Below are 21,381 nucleotides of genomic sequence, written 5' to 3' on the forward strand. Positions count from 1 at the left end.
TAAACAAACGGCCATTCATGGGCCCAATTTTGTAGGTCCCATTGGGAAGACTCCTGATGGCCACTTAACTGAATAAGGCTTAAATAGGGAGGAACAAAATCAGTCATGCACAGGCACATGCCTGTTGTGTCCACGTACACGGAAGCTCACGCCACTCCTGTGTGTCAGTTAATATATCTTTATGCTCTAGGACGGAGTCTCAAACCAAAATATTGATACTTTAATATTTTAACGTAATTTGAGGTCATGTTAATGATATACATAATGATATACCAAATGAAAACAGTGGAAAGTAGCTAATAAATGGATGGATGTTTAATGACATGATATGTATTCCACCTGAAATGGGGGCCAAACTGCCATGCATCCTTTCCTGATGAGCAGCCATGGCAGACGGCACCTGTAATGCAAAGCTGGGGTGAGTTGAAAGCGTCAACAGATGTCAGGGCAGGATCAGGCAGCGAGCATGCTGGGAATCTAAAAGGCTGACTTGATTGCCGAGCAGGGTGCCTCAAGCACTTGGAACCTGGCTGTGTATGCAAATAGACACATTGCCACCTAGTGTAGGTAATGGGAACGTTCATTCATTCATTTTCTACCGCTCATCCTCACGAGGGTCGCAGCTGCGTGCTAACCACTCGTCCACCGTGCAGCCCGCAATGGGAACATTTGGTACAAAATTCAGTTTGACACCACAATTTCCTGACTAAAAGATGCACCAGATCAGAAAACCAATTATCATGTAGGGAAATAAATCAAAGCCACATCGGTTTCATACATTTATCATTTATGGTGTCATAGAATTCAATAAAAATGCCTTGCAATTACATGGACAGTATTCCAAGTTATTGTGTATATTTGCAAAGCTTAACAAGTCATTCATCATCACTGAATCCACACTTTTCAACAATGATGCATTTTTTTCTTGCCATTGTCAGACTCATTCTCACCACTTTCTGTGGAATTCATCCATATTTTAGATTGGCAGTTTTGGAGCCAACCAACCAGCTGTGAATGTGTGAATGTGCTGCTATAATTTGGAATAGATCAGAAATTATGGCTGACGTTGTGTGAGTTCTGTATCATTCACAATCCTTATTTGAAACATGAACACATATTTCTTTTTTTCTGTGCATTATAACTCCAGAAAATGGGTTATTATGAGGTAGCTAAAAAAGCACGTCATTGGGACCCACCTATTTTGACTACAAAGCCCTCTAAAAAAATCCTCTAACAAGTTTTTTTCATTTTATATACATGCTGTGATCATGCAAGAACAAGTACATTGATTATTACATTACCATGTAATACTTACAGTATTTTGAATGTCTTTCGTCTGTGCATTGATTTCACAGACCAATTGATCGGAACTTACACTACTTCCGTCAACAAGGTAAGACGCCCCCTCCCCCAGACAGAGAATAATGTTGCTTTGTATAAGGCAGATCAGGCCATTGTGAGTACTTACAAGATATGCTCTCATTGGGATGCCAACTGAATAGCTGTATCTTCCAGCACATGACGTGTTTACCCTGTTGAGATGGTAAGGTCAAAGTACGTAGTTCTGAGGTTTAAAAAAAAAAAGACCATCTTGCTGAGTCTTCGTAGCAATGTCGTCAGGTGTAAGTTGAGAGCTGGTATCCACTGCTTCGGTGTGTCCTTTGGTTTTGTTGACAGCATGTGGAATCTCAAAGTTGACCAACTTTTCGGCTTAATGCAACCACTTTCCTCAATACACATGCAAAGCATAATTTATAACTTAGCGTTAAAACATTCTCAGCCCAGTAAGTAGTGTTACTAGGGAGTAGCTTGAGGCGTCATGATGCTAAGATGTCACTATGCCAGAAATATAGTACTTCATGTTAGCTACTACAATAACAATATTGCTGTAACTCAGTTAATATACAGGTTAGTTAAAAAAATGGAACACTGTTGCGTTTTTTGGAAGTTTTTTTGTTAGGGCTGAAGCGTCAAAATAGTTGTGTCGATGTGTAACAATGTGCATTGTTAGCTAGCTCATATAAACCTGTTTTCTTGCGTTATAATGCATAGAAAATATGTGTTTATGTTTCACATAAGGATTGTGAATGATGGGCAAAATTCTTCTTAAGTGCAGTTCCCCTTTAACAATGATCTGCAATGACGCAACAAGGACTAGTTTCTTGAATTTAAGCATGAAAGTCCATCAGGGCAAAATTTACCTCAAAATTAACAACTGTTATATTTAGAGATTTCGTTCTCATTTGAATGTTGTGAACTCCTGTTTCAATGTCAATAGGTATTTAACAAAATAATGCTGCCCGAGGTCGGCATAGCTCTACCTCCCTTAGTTGCTATCATGTTGTCGTCTTTAGCTATTTGAATCAACAGCGCCACTGCTGGTTGCAACCAAGTAGTGCACTCTGTTTTGCTTCAAGCCAATCAATCAATGAAATAATTATTCTGCCAATCACTACTAAACAACAGTACTTCCCTGACTCGCGACAATAAGTATTCAAATCACTCATGCATGCCTGAATTGGTGTGCTGTAAGGTTCATTAAGGCCCCAAGTTAGAATTTTTAATAAATTCCCACCTGGTTCACACAGGGATAATAAATACCTTAACAAATGCTTCTTTATTTGGTTTACGCTTGATGTCAATATTGATGTCTCTCCTTTACAAACACACGATTAATATTCATCACAAGTAGTTTATTTCAGTGATACTGCCACATTGTCTTTGGATATATTCTACTATTGCTCAGCATCACAACTACACAGTCCATTTGTGCAAGTCCACTTCATATGCTTCATTCTGTGTTTTATCGAAAGCTGTAAAGGGTCCATTAAAATAGATGAAAACACCATTGGCAATAACCGCTCTTTGTTTTTTTAAAGACCGGTGCCTTGATAGTGATATTTCAGGGCACAGAAACTCATGAGCATGTACTGTAATTAAATAAAGAGCTGTAAATTTTAGGGTGCATTCACACTTGCAATATTTGGTTGGGTTCAATTTTGGTTCATTTGATCAAATGTAAACATGAGCATCTGAACCCTGGTGTGCACCAAACCAATCAATCGGTGAGGTTTAGTTCCAAGTTTAACCCAGCAAGACACAAACCAGTGTTAAAAGCATGCAGAAAATGGCCTTGGATTTTCAGAAATATCCTTTTTTGTTTTGCCAGTGGAATGATCAGAAATACAGAATGTGGATAGTCCCACTCATGGCATTGATTTGAAAGGCATTTCAACTTAATAGGCCGCAACACTTGATTTGTTCAGGTACTTCTGAGACATCATATTGTCCCTGCCATAGATGTATTTCTTTCGGACAGGCTTAAACATTACATGTTTATACTTGTACAATTCAACCTGTCTGAAAAGGAGTGAAAAACAGCCGTCCTATTGTTTTGCATGTTTCAGCAATTATTGATAGTTTACTGATCATGATTTCAAACTTGACTTTATAGATCAAAGTTTTTCATTCATTCTGATTAGCTGTGAATTTTCCGAGCTTGGCAATGACATGGTCACCCAAAAAACAAAAAAGGATAAGAAACAATACTTCTTTCCTAAACCTTAAAATAAAAAAACAGGATTGGATATCTGGTCGCTGGTATAAAAACAGGCATGAAAATGTTAGCCAGCCAATCCATGTGTGTGTGAGCTGATAGCAGCAGCTCCTTCACCTCATCAATCATCTTCTTGGACCATTCTTTGGGATAAATAGGTTTTAGTACTCCCAAAGAGAGGACGCATCAACAGAAGTGCGATCACCCATCAGAGTGCCTCCCTGGTCTCCTCGAAGGTACTTGCCATTAGAACACTTAATGGCAATGCGCCCGTGTTCCAGGAACTCCAAGAAAAAATCTTCCGGCTTTTCCCCATCTGAGCACACAAGGCCGCTGCTGGAGACGTACCAGAACTTTCCATTCACACCTGTGGAAGCATGTCAAACAAGGAAATGGTAGCTTAGATGAAAACGTAGTAATTGCAAATTGTGTGCATTTCGTACAAACACTGACTCTTAACATTGTAGGCGCCATCGTTGAAGATCAATGAGAAAATGTCGTAGACAGATCGGTTGGCGTCTAGAGTGTTGGAGTTTTTGTGGTGACACACAAAGCCATTCTCTCCACGGAGGATCAGCATCGGGCGGTTGATGAGCTTCATCAGGAATAATTCATCTTCTCCTTCAGGGTATAAAACATTACTGTCATAGCCGTATCTTCCAGCAATCATGTCAAATAGCCTTCCGTATAAGCACTCACCTACAGCATCACTCACGGCTGAGAGCTGCCCGTTTTTCTTTGTGCACACGTACTTCCCATTGCATGCTTTCAAGGCCACCCTTTGCCCCCGCCACTCGATGTCAAACATTGTATTGATCTCTCTGAAATGGAAATATGGATTCAGATGGAGATGAAAACCTTCTGGCAAGATATTAGTAGAAAATAGACTCTTGACTTCCTGGTTCCTATACAGGAAGTATGTATGTAGGTTTATACCTTCTCCACAGGGGTGTAAAATGTGTTATTTGAGTGTAAAAGATGTTATGTCCTTGAGAAATCCAATTACCCTCAGTTTGAAGCACGACGTAATTGATTCATAACTGTCAACGTTTGCGTTTGAAAATATGAGAAATTTCTCTGAACAATACAGGCAAGAGAACACCCCCTCTGGTGGTGGTTTGTTTTGCTTGTTTCTGTCAGCTTTTTCCTGATTACGGAGTCGTCACAGCGGATGTTTTTTTTCTTTTTGATCCGATACTGATTTTTGACTTGAGCCCATCTTAAAAAAATATTTGATTTGATTTAATGAGTTACATTCGCCATACAACTCCAAATTGTCCATAGGTATGAATGTGAGTGTGAATGGTTGTTTGTCTATATGTGCCCTGTCATGTGGCTTGTGACTAGTCCAGAGTGTACCCCGCCTCTCGCCTGAAGACAGCTGGGATAGGCTCCAGCACCCCCGCAACCCTTGTGATGATAAGCGGTAGAAAATGAATGAATGAATGATTTGGAAACTGAATGTGGTACGTTTCGATCAATTTTGCTCTGTGGTGCCGTCCCTAATCTGGACTCTCTTGCCCCCGACTGTAAATCTGTGGTGCCTGGACATTTATGGTGGCCAGAGGCATAAGCGAACAAAGCACCTGCTTAGGGCCCCATAAACACTAAGGGCCCCCCCCCCCGAGCAATTGACACTAAAAATGACACTATTATGTCACCAGAGTGTAGTTTCCCTACTGCCTCTCTGCTCTAAATGTCAGAGCTCCACTATAGTAGGTAATAGAGGGCCCCAAAAATCTAATTTTGCTGAGGGCTGTCCCTTAGGGGGGCACGACAGAAAATAATTGAGAAGCACTGGGGTAATTGGAGACTCTAAATTGTCCATAGGTGTGAATTTGAGTCTGAACGGTTGTTTAGGCGCCTGTGACTGGGTGTACAGTGCCCACAAAATGTATGAAATGACAGAATTTCTGATTTTGGACGAGATCTCACAACGTACATTATTTAGAAGGAAGGAGAGCCTGTGGGAGATCGACTGTCGATTTGTCTTAGTGAGCACCAATTAGCTTACTTAAAAATTCTTACGACCAGTCAACACGACAGCTCATCAACATCTCCGATATGCAATCATACATAGACAGGACATGTGAGCATGCCGAATGTGGAAATGCAGGAAAGCAGTTTGAATTTGCTTTTACTGCACTTATTGTCTTACTCAAATGTAGTTTTTTTTATTGTTTATTGTGTATTGTTTGTACAGTGTTTATTGTTATTTGTCGTTACCTGCCAGGGGACTACAGATGAAAACGAGCAGTTGCGATGTAATCTGGCATATTTACATCTGTATTGCTTGCAGATATTCATCAACATGCATTATCCCTAATAAATACATAAATCTGAATATAAAATAAGGGGCCACATGATGGTCGAGTGGTTAGCATGTAGCCCACATAGTCAGGAGATCAGGGTTTGATTCCTGGTGTGGAGTTTGCATATTCTCCCCAAAAACATGCATGCTAGGTTAATTGGCGACTCCAATTGTCCGTAGGTATGAATGTGAGTGTGAATGGTTGTTTGTCTATATGTGCCCTGTGATTGGCTGGCAACCAGTCCAGGGTGTACCCTGCCTCTCGCCCGAAGACAGCTGGGATAGGCTCCAGCATAACCACGACCCTAGTGAGTATAAGTGGTAGAAAATGGATGGATAAATGGAAATAAAAAATAAATGCATTTGAAATTGAGCATCTCCAGCCAACAGCGGTGCTGTTCGAGAGTTGGTTGTTCCATGCAACATAAAATGTCATTGGGTCACAATATTATATTTCCTCATGTTTTGTTTCCTCTCCAAATAAAAAAAATAACAACTGCTACAACTTTTCTTTGTTCACATCGGCAACTCTCGTGTTGACTCTCGATGATGTACAAGCTAGCTTGTGAGGCTGAGAGAGCGCTGCTGCACTCACTGTCGTAGAGCTAACTAAGTACTGTAAAAATACTTTTGCTTGTATGCATCGTAACTCTGGTCCAAATTCCCGTGCAGCACGCATTAAAAAAAGGAAGCGACAAAGTGTTTCTTTTATCGTGCATCTACTCATCAACAAGCAGGGGCTGGAGGACACCTCCACAAGTCCGGTGTGTGTGCACACTGTGTAAACCTACAGTCAGCCTCCGACTGATAGTGTTCAAGAAAACAATTCAATAAACAGAAAATGACAGTTTTTACCCAAGTTGCGGGGGTTAGGTTTTTTTGGGGGGCAAAAGGAAACAATAATACTCCTTTTGGGTGCAAAACCAAGCTGTGAAAATAACAAAATAACCCTGACCTGTAAAGGCCTGAAAACATGTACCAAAATATAACATAAACAAGTTTTTAATGAGTCACACTTCAGCTCAATATGGCAGTAAAGATTACATTACACAATTCATTCATATTTCTGTTCATTGATTCAACCAACTTACGTAGCATTCATTATACACAGTGAATGTTCTACTACTGGTTAGCATGGAGTTTAGCAACCATTAAAGATACATTAATATTACATACAACAGGGAAATTTATTTAAAAACCGAAACCAAAGTAACACAAAGAAAACGTAAGCCAAAGACACCACAAGTCATTTAGTAACGCAATAACAAATTGGCAAGTAAATGAGAAAAATATTGGATGGATGGCGGGATTGGTGCAATCAAACAAGTAACTTTTCCACACAACCTACACAACATAGAGGCTTAAAATACCATAGGGGGCCATTGTGAAAAGTGTGTGCACCTAACCACAGAATTGTTTTATCCGTCAGCTGTCAGCCACAGCAGCAACTAGTGGTTTCTTTCACGAGGGGACTCCATTGTTACCGTACAGCGGCGAATCAGGAGGGGGTATACGTCAGGGTAACGTTTAACCACGTTTTCTCTTTTTTACATTTCGTTTTCCATCCATTTTCTTTACGTTTTATCTTCATGAGGGTCGCGGGCATGCTGGAGCCTATCCCAGCTGTCTTCGGGCAAGAGGCGAGGTACAGCCTGAACTGGTCACCAGCCAATCACAGGGCACATATAAACAAACAACCATTCACACTCACAGTCATACCTATGGACAATTTGGAGTTGCTAATTAATCTAGCATGTTTTGGGAATGTGGGAGGAAACCAGAGTACACGGAGAAACCGCACGCATGGGGAGAACATGCAAACTCCACAGAGATGCCCGAGCCGGGAATCGAACCCTCTATGTGGCCTGCGCGCTAACCACTCGTTTTTTTGTTTTTTTTTCAGTGTTTTCAGAGTTTTTTTTCAATGTTCTTTCTTCTCATCTACATCGAATGTAGTATTTATTTCTGAAAAGGACCTGTGGATATGCTACTCACACTTCTGATGCAGTAGACTGAATCTCTCCGTGAGTCACAAGTGTCCAGTAGGACCCCCCGTTGGTTCTGAACATGGACTTTTTGCTCTTCTTGTCAATCTCCATCTGGAACGTCTCCATGTCCGTCTCCACATCCTGATTGGCTGAAATACTCACACCTGCAACCAAGACAGAGAAAATGGGTCAGTTTGTCTCTGTGTTGTAGGGAAGAGGCATTGCGTTGTCATTGGCTTTCTTCCTTTCCTTACTCATAGGACTCATCACATTAGGTTGGGATTTGTTGTCCATAGATTAACAGTGTGTTAACTTTAGATTGAAGAGGAATCTAAATAAATCAAACAGTCTTTTGCTTCAAATGACAATATTTTCTCATTGATTTTGCAAGTGACAGCTCCACTGACTCGTCATGGGGTGCAGAAACCAAGCTGTTAACATTAACACCATATCTTATCAGGTGTGGAAGCATGTCACTTGTGCTTTTCAGAAGGACATCTAATTTGAGAACTCCATCTCTATGTGAACCACGTGTGACATGATATGACGATGATGGCTGTTACTGAGATACGCAGTAGGGGTAGGATTAAGGTCTTCTTCACAGTGTAACCCTTCAAGCATATCTGAAACAAATCAAATCATTACCATAATAATTACTGTACAACATCAACTTGAACTTTGCTGTCAGTCGGCCAGTATCCTGGGGGGGGGCACCTCACTTGCAGCCAATCCAATGTTATATACTTAATCCACATGAATTAGTGCTGTCTGGTTGGGTGTGTCAGGTGGTGGGGAATACACTCGCAGACACATATAACCCAACCGTGTCTGCTGCAGGTCACATTAGATGCCACAGAAATATCCTCCAACCTCTCTCTTAAGCCTGTTACAACCCTAATCTCCCTGCAGTCACCCCTCCACCCTTCCTGTTCATTCGCTTGCTGTAATTCCCTGAGTGGTGAAATGCAAATCTTCACTGCAGGGCCCACTAAGCAGCTTTCGGTGCACTGTTCTTAAAAACATGAAACTGCCACGAGGCCCAAACACACTGCACTTTAAAACACTATTCCTCACCCCACGGATCAGGGTTGTAGAAACATGAAGCGGTATCTGCTACAGTTGTGATGCTCTTCAGCGACGCCTGTTGCAATTGACCTTGCGCAAGAGCGTGTCTTTGCGTATTACTTGCGTGAGTAAGTATTACATATTTCACAAGGCCCAGCTTTAATTATTTGTCGCTGTGAGCTTTGCTGATCCAAATTGGAGAACAGAGAACCATCCCCGACTCAAGACCTACAGACTAGAGTCGTTTTCTTGCCATGTAATCTTAAATGAGGATACAGTTGAAATGCCAAAGCCCATTATCACAATTACCTCCACAGTAGGACCTGATGACCATTCAGGCACAAGAGCACGAGAGAAACTGAGCTGCTTCTCATTGCAATCTGCTTGCTTTTCAATTACTTCATTCAACTGTAAAAAATCCCCCAAATATATCATATTTACCGCTTTACCGCCTGGGCTGTGCTGCTGTCATCGAACAAAAACTCACTATATTCCAATATAGTATACTGTAAAACAGCTCAATGGAAGCAGAGTGCAAAACTGAATGTGGCCTTAATTACAAAGCTTTTAACTACCGGCAATAAAAAGGAATCTTTAACAATGAATGGAAGAAAAATAGCAAGAGAGACCGCTAAGTAGTCATTGTGACACATTTTTCTTTTAACCTTTGTACTGGAACTATTAGAGTAATTGCGTGGGCTTAGCATTATAATTAATGCAATGGACCCAAGTTGTGGTGGCCCCCTGCCCCACTTTGTTCTGACTTGAAACAAGTTTTCCCTGTAACTGAATCCATTTTTCACCTTTATATAACATTTAATCTTTAACTCTTTCAAGTGTGAAAGAAGTTTAAGCACCATTGATGCAAAGAAATGATAAATCACTGTATAAGCGGTAGAAAATGAATGAATGAATGAATGAATGTCTTAAAACATCTTAAAACGTCTTAAAATGTAAAAACACCAAAAACACACAGTTAGTGATTGCAGGATTATTACTCGCAATAAAATAAGATATATTCACTACTTCTAATGTGTCTTACACGAGCATTTGCATCCATTAATTCTCCTTTTAGTTCAGCTTAGCTTCACACAGGTTATGTTTTAATACATTTTTATGTGTCACGTGTGAGCAATAAGAGTATTTCTAAATAATCCCCTTGATGTCTTAACATACACAAACTCAACCCAATATATGCAGTTATCCATTGTGATACATTTTCAGGAGACCTGTGGGAGCACCATTACCAAGAACATATTGGTTTCCTTGGAAGACATCTGCTGTGTATTTCAAGGCACCGATCAATCCTTGTTTGTCTTTGTACATCCGCAGTGGATGGACTGTACAGTGAGGATGTGCAAGCCACTAGTGATCAATGCTGAAATATTGATACTTCGATACCAACTCTTGTATCTCAATATTTTCAATGAAAATATTGATGCTTTTGATACTTGATACACTCATTTGGGTTTGTCATTTGTTCGTCTGAAAGGTTTCAAATAATGACGAATCGCAAACGGCGCCATGTGTGATTGTGAATAGCGTTCATTCTTATAGTAGTTCTTAATGATTCATAATTAGGGCTGTCAATCGATTAAAATATTTGATCATGATTAATCACATTCCATCCATAGTTAACTCAGAATTAATCACATTTAATCACAGATAGAAATAAGTTTTTTTATTTATAATAAGTAGAGGAAATGTCTTTTTGGTAAACATTAAAATGATAATTACATCAAATTTTATGTAAAAGGATATCAATTTCGGAACTATACAGGGCAATAGTCATAAAACACTTCATACAAATTGCAAATTTGACATAAATTAATTTATCTTTTAAAACACATTAAAATACATAGAAATTAACTTTATGTTAACTTTGACAACGCTCTTAATAACTTATTTAAATGTTTTCAATATTTTTTTATATTGTTTAATTTTCACACCGCTCTGTTTTTTCTGTTGTATATTAGCTTTGTTATATTGTAAATCACCCTGCTACCTTATTATACTTCAGGATTTTAAATAAATAAATACATGATTAAATGATTATTCATTCATTCATTCATTTTCTACCGCTTTTCCTCACAAGGGTCGCAGGGGTTGCTGGAGCCTATCCCACCTGTCTTCAGGCGAGAGGGGCGGTACACCCTGGAGTGGTCACCAGCCAATCACAGGGCACATATAGACAAACAACCATTCACACTCACATTCATACCTATGGACAATTTGGAGTCGCCAATTAACCTAGCATGTTTTTGGAATGTGGGAGGAAATCGGAGTACCCGGAGAAAACCCACGCATGCACGGGGAGAACATGCAAACTCCACACAGAGATGGCCGAGGGTGGAATTGAACCCTGGTCTCCTAGCTGTGAGGTCTGCGCTCTGATTAAATGATTAATTTATTGAAATTAATTATTAATTTAATAATACATTAATTAATGTCTCATATTGTATATGTCCTAGGTTCCCAAAGTACAAAGTGGGTACCCGTACTTCCAGGGGTTCGCCAATTTCCATCGGGAGTATGTGACTAAAAATGAAAAACAATTACAACCCAACACTTAAAATTGCCAATTGCGCCTGAAAGCCTCACTGTGCAAAAAGAACGGAGCAGAAAGGAGACAGAGCATGAAGTTGGCCAATGCTCTGTGGGCATTATATGGACAAATGAGTAGGTCTGATGATTATTTGGTGTTACATCTTGAGGATTTCATTTATAGTGATGGTCCAATCCCCACACGGCACACTTATTATAATTACTATAAATTCACTAATACGTATGTTCAATATTTGAAGTTAAAGGGATATTTCGTATTTTTGACATGAAGTTTTATGACATCCCCATCAGCGATGTAGTGCCCCATGACTTACCCCCACCTTCTCAAACAATGTATGTTCTAAAGAGTCAAACATTTGCATGACAATAATGCCTTCTTGAAAAAATCAGACCTCACAAATGGCTCAGGTTTACTTTCTCTGGCGTATTAATCCATTATAAAGCCAGTGATGTCCATTGTTGTGCATGTGATGAATGTTTATCCGCTGTGGAACACGTACGTAAACAAGATGGTTAAACGAGGAGGCCGTTTTGGCAAAATGTTTTGGTAAAATGCGTTACTCTTTAAAACGAATATTGTTTTGAGAAGTCAAACGCTTGACTTAAGTAACCCCAGCAACTAATCGGAACTACTAAAGGGCTCACTGGACCAAGTGAAGGGTAAGGAAAGTCACCGTTGAGCTTTAGGATGAAAAGCAATATGTATGAAAACGCAAATTTTTAGGTGAATTTGCACAAAGTATCATTATCGGATAAAGTTTGTGGATACCAGGCTGAATTTTATCACCACAAGACACAGCATGGCGGTATTGTGGACTTTTTTTGTTGAAACGTCTGAGTTCCTGTCTTTTCACAACCCCCCCCCCCACACACACACACACACATAGCAAGCAGCAGGAAGTCCGGAAACTAGGAGGTGGCTTCTCAGTGACGTTATTCCATCTCGATTATGTGTTAGCATTTAACTGGTTTAACTGTTTTAACTGTTTTCAACTTCTGCCAATCAAAGGTGTGTGTGTGTGTGTTGGGGGGGTTCTAGTGTCTAGTGTAAGCTGACTTGGTAAGGTTGCCTGGCAAAATTCAAGTAAAAAGTTGAGTGAACTATTCTGCTCACATAATAATATTGTTTTTTTGTTTCGAGTAATGCACCCCGTTATTGCTGCCTCATGTAAGTTTCATTTCCAAGTATCGTGTTCCAGAAAGAGATGTCACGTTTTGTGTTACTTTACCTTGCTTGACAGAGACAAATCTTTTATTGGCTGCTTGAAAAACTACTTGTGGATGACTTTCCTCAAGGTCAAAGAGCTCATCTTTTCCCGGCTTGGAGCACCGTCCCGAGCGCAGCGTACCCGTTGGACCCACCGGGGTCAGATATTTGCCGTCACAGTCCTTGAAGGCCAGCTTGCCCGATTTCAGCTCGAGTGTGAAGCTGGTGGTGTTGGTGTTCTCCTTCACTAGTTTACCGTCGTTGCTGAGGAAGCGGCTGTCGCAGGTTTTCAAGCTGTACTTGCCATCCTGGTACACCAAGGTGACTAAAGAGTCCACCCCCCAAGGGATGTTGCTGTCCACTGAGATCTCCCCGTCGGAAGCGGACAGGTGGGCATATCGTTTCCGCGCCACGCTGAGCAGACTGGCTTGTGGGTGCAGAGCCAAATGTACAGCCCACAGCTCTTGTTCTGCAATCACCTGGGCAAAGCAGGACAGGTAGTCAGCCGAGCCTCCAAAGTAACGCAGGTAAGGCTCCGACTGCAGCGCCCAGCGACCATCGGACTGGGGAACGATCAAGAAGCGGCACTCTGGATCAGGACTTTCGGCCCCGCATGTGATCTTCCCGTCTTTGTCGGACGCCAGGTAGCGCCCCAGGTGGCTGCGAAGGAACACCACCTGGCCATCGTGCTCGTCCTGTTCCAAGGTCCAGATCTGCTTCTTCTTCATGCTGGTGCCTGAGGCGTTCACCTTGAAGCCGAAGGCCTCCGCCGTTAGGTAGCGGTTCTCATAGTTGATGAGGCCAAACTGGAGCTTCAGAGCTCTGTTGATTCCGTTTGTGGGCATGCTTGACCAAGCCACACGATTCAAGAAAAAGGAAAGAGGTTTAGGACCAAGAATGTAAAAAATAAAGGCTGCAAGCTCTGAGAAAGAAGAATAAAAGACTCCTTCTTGTGTCTTCAAGTCATAAATAAGCTCCACTTATCTCCCTTGATGGAACGTTTTATGCTCTATCCGTCTTCTGTCACTTTCTCTCCCCCGGAGCGCTTTTGCAGACACTTGCTCGCAGTTCCTTAATGAGTTGGGATTAAATCAGCAGGACAAAGCACCTCAATCCAACAAGCCGCTGACGTCACATACTGGTGCACCAACTGCAAATCTCCCCTCCTTGTTCCTCCACCCCGGGACAGCACACTTCTAGCAGCGTACCTTTCATCCACTAGCATCGCATCTTTCTTTTGTCCTTGTCTTTCATCCACTTCAGCTCTCTCTCTGACACGCTTCAATGCAGTCCTCTGCTTCTGTAGGGTCTTTCTGGCATTGTCGCTCCTCCAACGGTGTAACCCCTCGGATTATCCTTGCTTAGATCTGCCAGTTAGCAACAGCCTAATTGGGAAATGTCCAGTGAGGAGAGGTGCTTCTCCTGCCTCAGAGATACTCCTTTTTGATTGTTTGATATATTTACTTGACTGATCGTCTTAAAGACCCAAATGCACACTACAAAGGTTTCTTTATACGGGTTGCAACAAGCTGTATAGCAACATGTGAATGCCAAGTCTTGGGTGTGTGAGCTTAGCCATGAAGAATTTGCACACATTTGAATGAAAGAGCTTTGCCTATTTGCCTTCGCTTTGCTTCGCTTTCACCTTGGTGCATTGTCAACTTTATTTGACAAATCCTCCCCAATCCCGTCTCTGCTGTTCTGTCAGCCTAAAGTTGATAATAAAGGATGCGACTCCATGGAGGATGACCTTTGTAAAAGTGCACACCAAGGACAGCCTCTGTAAGAGCATTATCAGCCTCTTTTCCTCTTTGCCCGTTCTTCACAGTCCTTACAGTCTAAATATCTAAAGTACAAGTTAAAGGTCTCCTATTATGCAAAAGTGACATTTAAATTAGGTCTAACAGCAATAAGTGTCTCTTGAGCCTTTTTATGAGAAGAAATGTTTGCTCCACTTTACAGAGAAGAGGAGTTGTAGGTTTTCATGACTTCATGAAAGAAAAATCTCCTACCTCATCAACATGCCCATGTATACACCCACTGATTTGTTAAAACCAGACTTCACTACACATCTTAAAATAACACCTGGAGCTCTACCAACTATCCGTCAGTCAGCTGTAACTCTCATTATTTGTTTTTTCTTCAGAAGATTAGGCTAAGCTAGCATGATGTTGCTGTTGAAATGTTACTGTAATGTTAGCAATATAGCTGACGTAGCTTTGCTAGCGTATGCTAACGTTTGCGTCATCCTGTCCCACTCATTAATGATACGTTGGGAAATGTGATATATGTCGGACATATAATTATAATTATAATAATTATCAGTACCATATCAATATCAGATTTTTTTTCCCTATCATGAAAACCGATATTTTAAAAATGCTGTATACAACACATATGTGTTCATTCTATCACAGGAAATATGTCATGTTACACAGATCGGTATCAGCCAGCTGATATCGGGATATAACTTTTAAAGGCCAATATCGGACAGCCATAATTATTTGTATTATTTATAGGAAAACCCATAAATTAGGCTGTTTATATGGGAGAAAAGCCAACACATTTTTACCTAAATTGGTGATGATTTCTAAAGATGTGGTAATGAATAATTGATTCTCAGCAAAGTACATTACTCCATTGACTAGGAGCACACTGTGGGAATCTTGACATGCACAGCAAGTAGCCAGAGGCAAACCTCAGCTTGCTTGAGGAGGTGTTATTCATCTGCGGTGAATCAGCCCGACATTTACACCCCCAAGAACAACATACACCAACAAGACTTCGTCGAATGAAGCGCCTTCCTCACTCATGGTCCAACCAAAAATCAGACAAGTAACACATGTAACACACACTCAAACTGCACACTGTGTTTTCCATTATTATGTTATATTTGGTAATTTAGTCATATACTATGTAGAAATATAGGCTGCACGGCAGACCAGTGGTTAGCGCGCAGGCCTCACAGCTAGTTCAATTCCACCCTTGGCCATCTCTGTGTGAAGTTTGCATGTTCTCCCCGTGCATGCGTGGGTTTTCTCCAGGTACTCCGGTTTCGTCCCACATTCCAAAAACATGCTAGGTTAATTGGCGACTCCAAATTGTCCATAGGTATGAATGTGAGTGTGAATGGTTGTTTGTCTATATGTGCCCTGTGATTGGCTGGCGACCAGACCAGGGTGTACCCCGCCTCTCACCCGAAGACAGCTGGGATAGGCTCCAGCACCCTTGACGCCCTCGTGAGGATAAGCAGTAGAAAATGAATGAATGTATAAATATATTTTGTATGTTTATAGATAGGGGTACATTTTTCAGACTATTATAATAGTATGATGTATCATACATACATATACTGTAGTGTGTAATTCATGTAATTAACTCTACTGTCATTCAAATTGCATTCTTTAATCACTTCAATATGATTGGTTGACTGCACCAAAACCACAAACCAGACTGCATGTACAGTACAGTAAAATCCCTCCTGTTGGCACTTGGGGGCAGCATTGCACACATGATACATTTTAGGTAGCCTTGGAATTGTACAGTTCCAAAAGCTATATTTGCCATAAAACCACTTGCAACATATATTTTTCGTCGTTTTGTCATACTTTGCAAAAATAAAGTTTAAAAGTTTTGATGTTTTGCAAGGCACAACTTTTTTTCTCTTGGTTTTAACTTGGTTTTGGAGATCAATGATTTAGATAAATACATTAAGCATTAATCTTAAATTGCTAGATTAATATCAAATTGATGCAATGGTACTTATAATAATAATTAATTATAATTATTAATTATAATTATAATTCATATCTAGTAAAATTGGGTCTGCATTTCTTAATAAACAGAACAAACATATTACCTTCAAAACTTATTTTTTTAATCTGAAATGATGGAACTATCCATGCTCAGCAGGTGGCAGTGTTGCTCAACAAATGTAAAAACAGTGTGTTTTCACGGTTGTGTATTGTCCTCCGTCCTAGGTAAACTGCTGACAAATGAAAAACAATATTTCCTAAGATGAATGTCTTTCATTTTCTCATTCGTCTTCAGGGAATTCCTTTACCTGGTTAAAAACAAAACCTGTTTTTTTGCATTAAGAAACACAGTCAGTTGATCTATGAGTATAATATTTAAGAATGTTGTCCTGACCACAGATGGACAAAAAGCATTGAGAGAGTTGTGGTCGTGCCAGATTATCTCCAATGAGGATGACGTTAATGTCCGGCTAATGAGGCCAGTCTTTTCCCTTGTCCTTCTGGTGCCCCCACTTCCTCGCACATCTAGGTTGCCTGGCACTCCAGCAACCTTCCCAGCGATAACACTTCATCACTTTTACAGTGGTGGTCAGCGGCCATTAGATGCCAGTTTGCCAAATGTGACTCTTTAAAGGTCCTATCCCTCCTTGGCTTCAAATTACACTTTTTTCACCCAAAGAGAACAACACCACCACTGGCTATCATACAGTATGATACTGCTTAAGGAACAGATTATACAAAAATGTCTATATTCCTCACAATTATAAGCCAAACTGGGTGGGATTTGTTGTATATAACCAAGCTACAGTGATATTATTATTGTGGCAGCTAACGTGAAAAATGATTTTTATCTGGTGGACTAACATGACGCATCGCTAACCGCTAGTCTCAGCGTCATTCACAAATGGAAGAGTGGATACCGAGCACTCAATTTTGCTACAAAGACTCAACAAGATGCTCGTTTGCCGTCAGCATTTTTTACCTGAGGACTGGAGGACATGTCTTGTGCTGGAAGACACAGCCATCCCAATGATAGCGGACATAGTGAGTGTTGTCTCTGTTGTTGTTGTTGTCGGAAAGTATATGTGCCAATGCATCAAGAAAATAAGTTTTGGTAGTGTTTTAAATCATCAAAATAGGGCAAGATACTACCTTATTTATCAGTGTACGTAGTTATCATCAGTGTACGTGGTAATGCATGATCATAGCATGTATATCAAACCATGCAACATTGTTGGAGGTTTTTTTAGAGGGCTTCAAAATCGAAATAGGTTTATCCCAATGACAGCATTGTTAGCTAGCTCATATTAAGTCGTTTTCTCTTGTTATAATGTACAGAAAAGGGAAAGAAATGTGTTCATGTTTCACATAAGGATTGGGAATGATGGGCAAAATGTCTTTGAACGCAACCCTTCATTGTTCATAATAGCAGGGTTTTAAGTCTGATTCAAATGTTCTGCTATTCTTTAGAGACTAGTGTTAAACAAATAGATTTGTGTGGTATCCTTTAGGTTCATCGACATAGTCACTTTATTCTGAGCTGTTAATGTACACAAATATACATAATCCTAGCCTGTCATTTAACTTTCTGTTAATTAAATGCAGTTAAAATGGGCATATGGCAGACATACTTTCTAATGTGATTAATCATGATTAATTAATTTTAAAAATGTGATTATATAATATTTTGACAGCCCTAATAAAAACATGTTTTTTGTGTGAACATTTTTGGCTTTCTGTAACAAATTAATTGGATTTACAATATTTCTTATAAGAAAAATGTCTTAAAGTCAAACCTTCTGGGTCGAATTAATGGTGCTACCCAAGGTACCACTGTACTTTGTGCATACTTTGGTGCGGTTCTCTTAGCACTCCCACTGGTATTTGTAATGATAATAATGATAGTAATGATAAATTAATATTACATGACAAGTTGAACACAGTACATCTAAGTTGAATACTTTACTGGACTTACCAGCTGAGATTTCACCGCCGTTCCATTTAACCCAACCAAACACAACAAGTGTGAACGCACCTGAAGTGTCTTTTTCCCCTTCTACATTTCTGGAAATAAACCCTCTGTGTTTGCTGTCAAACACAATGATTGAAGGTGAGGCAAACGGGAAGAAAAGGGTATTGGTCACTTGCAAACACTCACAGAGACGTATTATGTACACGCTGTGTATACATGCACTCACACAAAGCCCAGGTCTCCCCAGAGGGGCGTGAGCATGGATTAATGTGCCGAGAACGATTTTTTCATTTATAACTGTCCTGCACCTTTCTCTGATAAGACCATTTTTCAGCTTGCCATCCATTTAGCACATTTCTGCAGCTTCTAGAGCTCCATTTTAAAGGGCTAGAAACCACCTTATTGCTACGCTATCGGCATGTGGAATGTGACGGAATGGCAGGAGACTGAGGTGCACGTTTTTTAAATAATTACAAAATCAACGATGCATGTTATGGCATGACATCACACTCATTACAAACTGTGCATTTGCCAACTTTGATGGCCTCATTTCCAGGCTGAAACCAATTAAATATAATAGCTGTTTAGAAATGATTGCATTGGAGAACATAAAAGGAAGCTTGTTTCCCCAAAATGGTTTCAAGAAATCACAGCGGGGCAAAATAATGGGCGCCCCATTGTCCCACATTCAAAAGGCCTCTCGTTGGTCTCCTGTGGTCTATTTGTGGACCCTCCTGCTGCCCACCCCCTACTAAAGCCAGCTAGTCCATGAGATATGTAGTAAAAATAAAACATAAAATGGCAACATTGGCCGGGAATCTCCTTCCTCAGCAGCTTGCCGCTCACTGACCCCATTAATCCAGGTGCTCATTCATCTACGGGATGAACCTTCCTCGGACCGTTAACTGTGTTTGCATGCTCCAATCCCAACCCAGACCAGCCCGAGCACAGCAGTTTCGACTCTCTCACCGGTGCTCTAGCCGCCGTAATTGGGACTTTACCAATAAGCCATGCATGCTCTGCCATATAAATGAGCCTTGGTAAATGTCAAGCCTTTTAATTCTCACTTGTAATGGCGCATTTGTCATTTGTTTTTCAAAGCAGCCAAACTTGTTAAACGCCCTCCTTTGTGGCCTCCTTTTCCTTTGCCAGTGAAGGCACAGCAATGGCCACCCAGACAGAAAGTGGCACACTACAAAGTTCTATTTCTTACCGTAGACAAGTGGAAAGTACCCAGGCTATTGTTCGATAGTGTGAGATCTTAGCTGAGATAACTAAGTTGTTGTTGTATATGGCCATTGTAGAAATTCAGACAATGAATTGTGTAGTCAATTTACCTTTGCACACAACCGTACTAGTTTAGCTTATTTTGTATATGCTTAACAATGTTGAAGTACTGTAAATTCCGATGTAAACTTTGGAAGATGACACCTTGAGTCAGACTGTTATATTGAGTAAAGGCATTTTTCATGGCTCATGATTGGCTCCTGTCAAATAAAAAACTGCCTAGTCCACATAGACTCGTGCACACCTCAATTTTAGGACGTGGACATGTACGGTCTGGGGTGACTTATACTATACAATCTCAACACACAACACACTTGTAGCCTTCAAAATCAGAGCGCTGTTCACACAATCCAGTCTAACTGTGGAAACAAAATAAAAGTATCATTAAAAAAAGCTTATATTAATAAAGCAGCTGCAATTACGTCTTTGTCACAAACACGACCATTTGTTGAGGATTTTGGAGCAACTTAATCACTGAAATACTGGACATAATTGTCTAATGACAGTTGAATGACAATGAATGTCTGATGTTTTAACAACATAACTTTTATCCTATACGCCGCACCCGGTCAGTAATAAACCTATTGAAAAATGTACAGTTCATTCATGTGATTGGCATCACCCAATCTCGCTCATGGATGATGGGTATGGAGTCGGAACATCCCTGGTCCTCCTGGTCGCAGTTTAGAGATTAATAAATGCTGGCCAACAGGAGGCGCCAAATAACTTCTCCACCAAGCGAGTAAGAGATATTTTTCCTGTCTCTCTCTCTTTCACACACACACACACACACACACACACACACACACACTCCAACCAGTGACATGGAGCTCTGACACAGAGACTGGCTGGGAAAAAGGTTCTCAAAGATCGTTGGCGAGTTAGCAAATAACAAAGTTATGATGCAAATTTTTATACAACATCAGTATAATTTTGTGTGTTTTTTTGTCTTAAACATTTAATGACAAGAATTTGAGCATATTACTTGATGATTGAATGTATAATTATGATGTAAATAAAAGAAAATAGGGCTGCATAGCAGAAGAGTGGTTAGCGCGGAAGCCTCACAGCTAGGAGACCGTAGTTCAATTCCACCCTCAGCCATCTCTGCGTGGAGTTTGCATGTTCTCCCCGTGCATGCGTGGGTTTTCTTTGGGGACTCCGGTTTCCTCCCACATTCCAAAAACATGCTAGGTTAATTGGCAACTCCAAATTGTCCATTGGTATGAAAGTGAGTGTGAATGGTTGTTTGTCTATATGTGCCCTGTGATTGGCTGGCCACCAGTCCAGGGTGTACGCCGCCTCTCGCCAGCTGGGATAGGCTCCAGCACCGACCGCGACCCTCATGAGGATAAGCGGTAGAAAATGAATGAATGAATGAATGAATGAAAATATCTAGCATTGCAACATGTAGCATTATATTTCAGCTTGTATGGAGCTCAACTACCCATAGCAGAGGTCATGTTGTTCATCTATTGACGACAATTAAGACAATTAATCAACACCTCTGCTGGTAATAGTCAAGTACTGCCATCTATTTTACATCATCGTCTTCAAGTCACATTTGACAATCAATTCCATTCATCACATTTTAGATGGTCGGCCCTACAATGCCATGTACAGACATGGTGAAGTTTAGAGGACAAGAGAGCTGATGTTAACGTCACCCTTTGCA

General features: G+C 40.6%; 1 protein-coding gene across 2 annotated transcripts; it reads right to left on the minus strand.

The window, feature by feature from the left end:
* Window positions 1-1,141: 1,141 nt before the first annotated feature.
* On the minus strand, window positions 1,142-13,906 carry LOC131103720 (fascin-2-like). Of its 2 annotated transcripts, XM_058050207.2 has the most exons (5): window positions 12,715-13,899; window positions 7,863-8,019; window positions 4,256-4,377; window positions 4,010-4,177; window positions 1,142-3,923 (listed from the first exon to the last, which is right to left on the minus strand). In XM_058050207.2, the coding sequence occupies exons 1-5, from the start codon at window positions 13,535-13,537 to the stop codon at window positions 3,718-3,720; spliced, it is 1,476 nt and encodes a 491-aa protein (XP_057906190.2). In that variant the 5' UTR covers window positions 13,538-13,899; the 3' UTR covers window positions 1,142-3,717. The 2 variants fall into 2 exon arrangements, with proteins under 2 accessions (XP_057906190.2, XP_057906189.2); XM_058050206.2 differs by having other exon boundaries at window positions 4,010-4,377; window positions 12,715-13,906.
* Window positions 13,907-21,381: the final 7,475 nt, after the last annotated feature.

This window comes from Doryrhamphus excisus, linkage group LG16 (assembly GCF_037039965.1).
Source record: "Doryrhamphus excisus strain RoL-2023G ecotype Guam linkage group LG16, RoL_Dexc_Guam_v1.1, whole genome shotgun sequence".
Taxonomy (NCBI): domain Eukaryota; kingdom Metazoa; phylum Chordata; class Actinopteri; order Syngnathiformes; family Syngnathidae; genus Doryrhamphus; species Doryrhamphus excisus.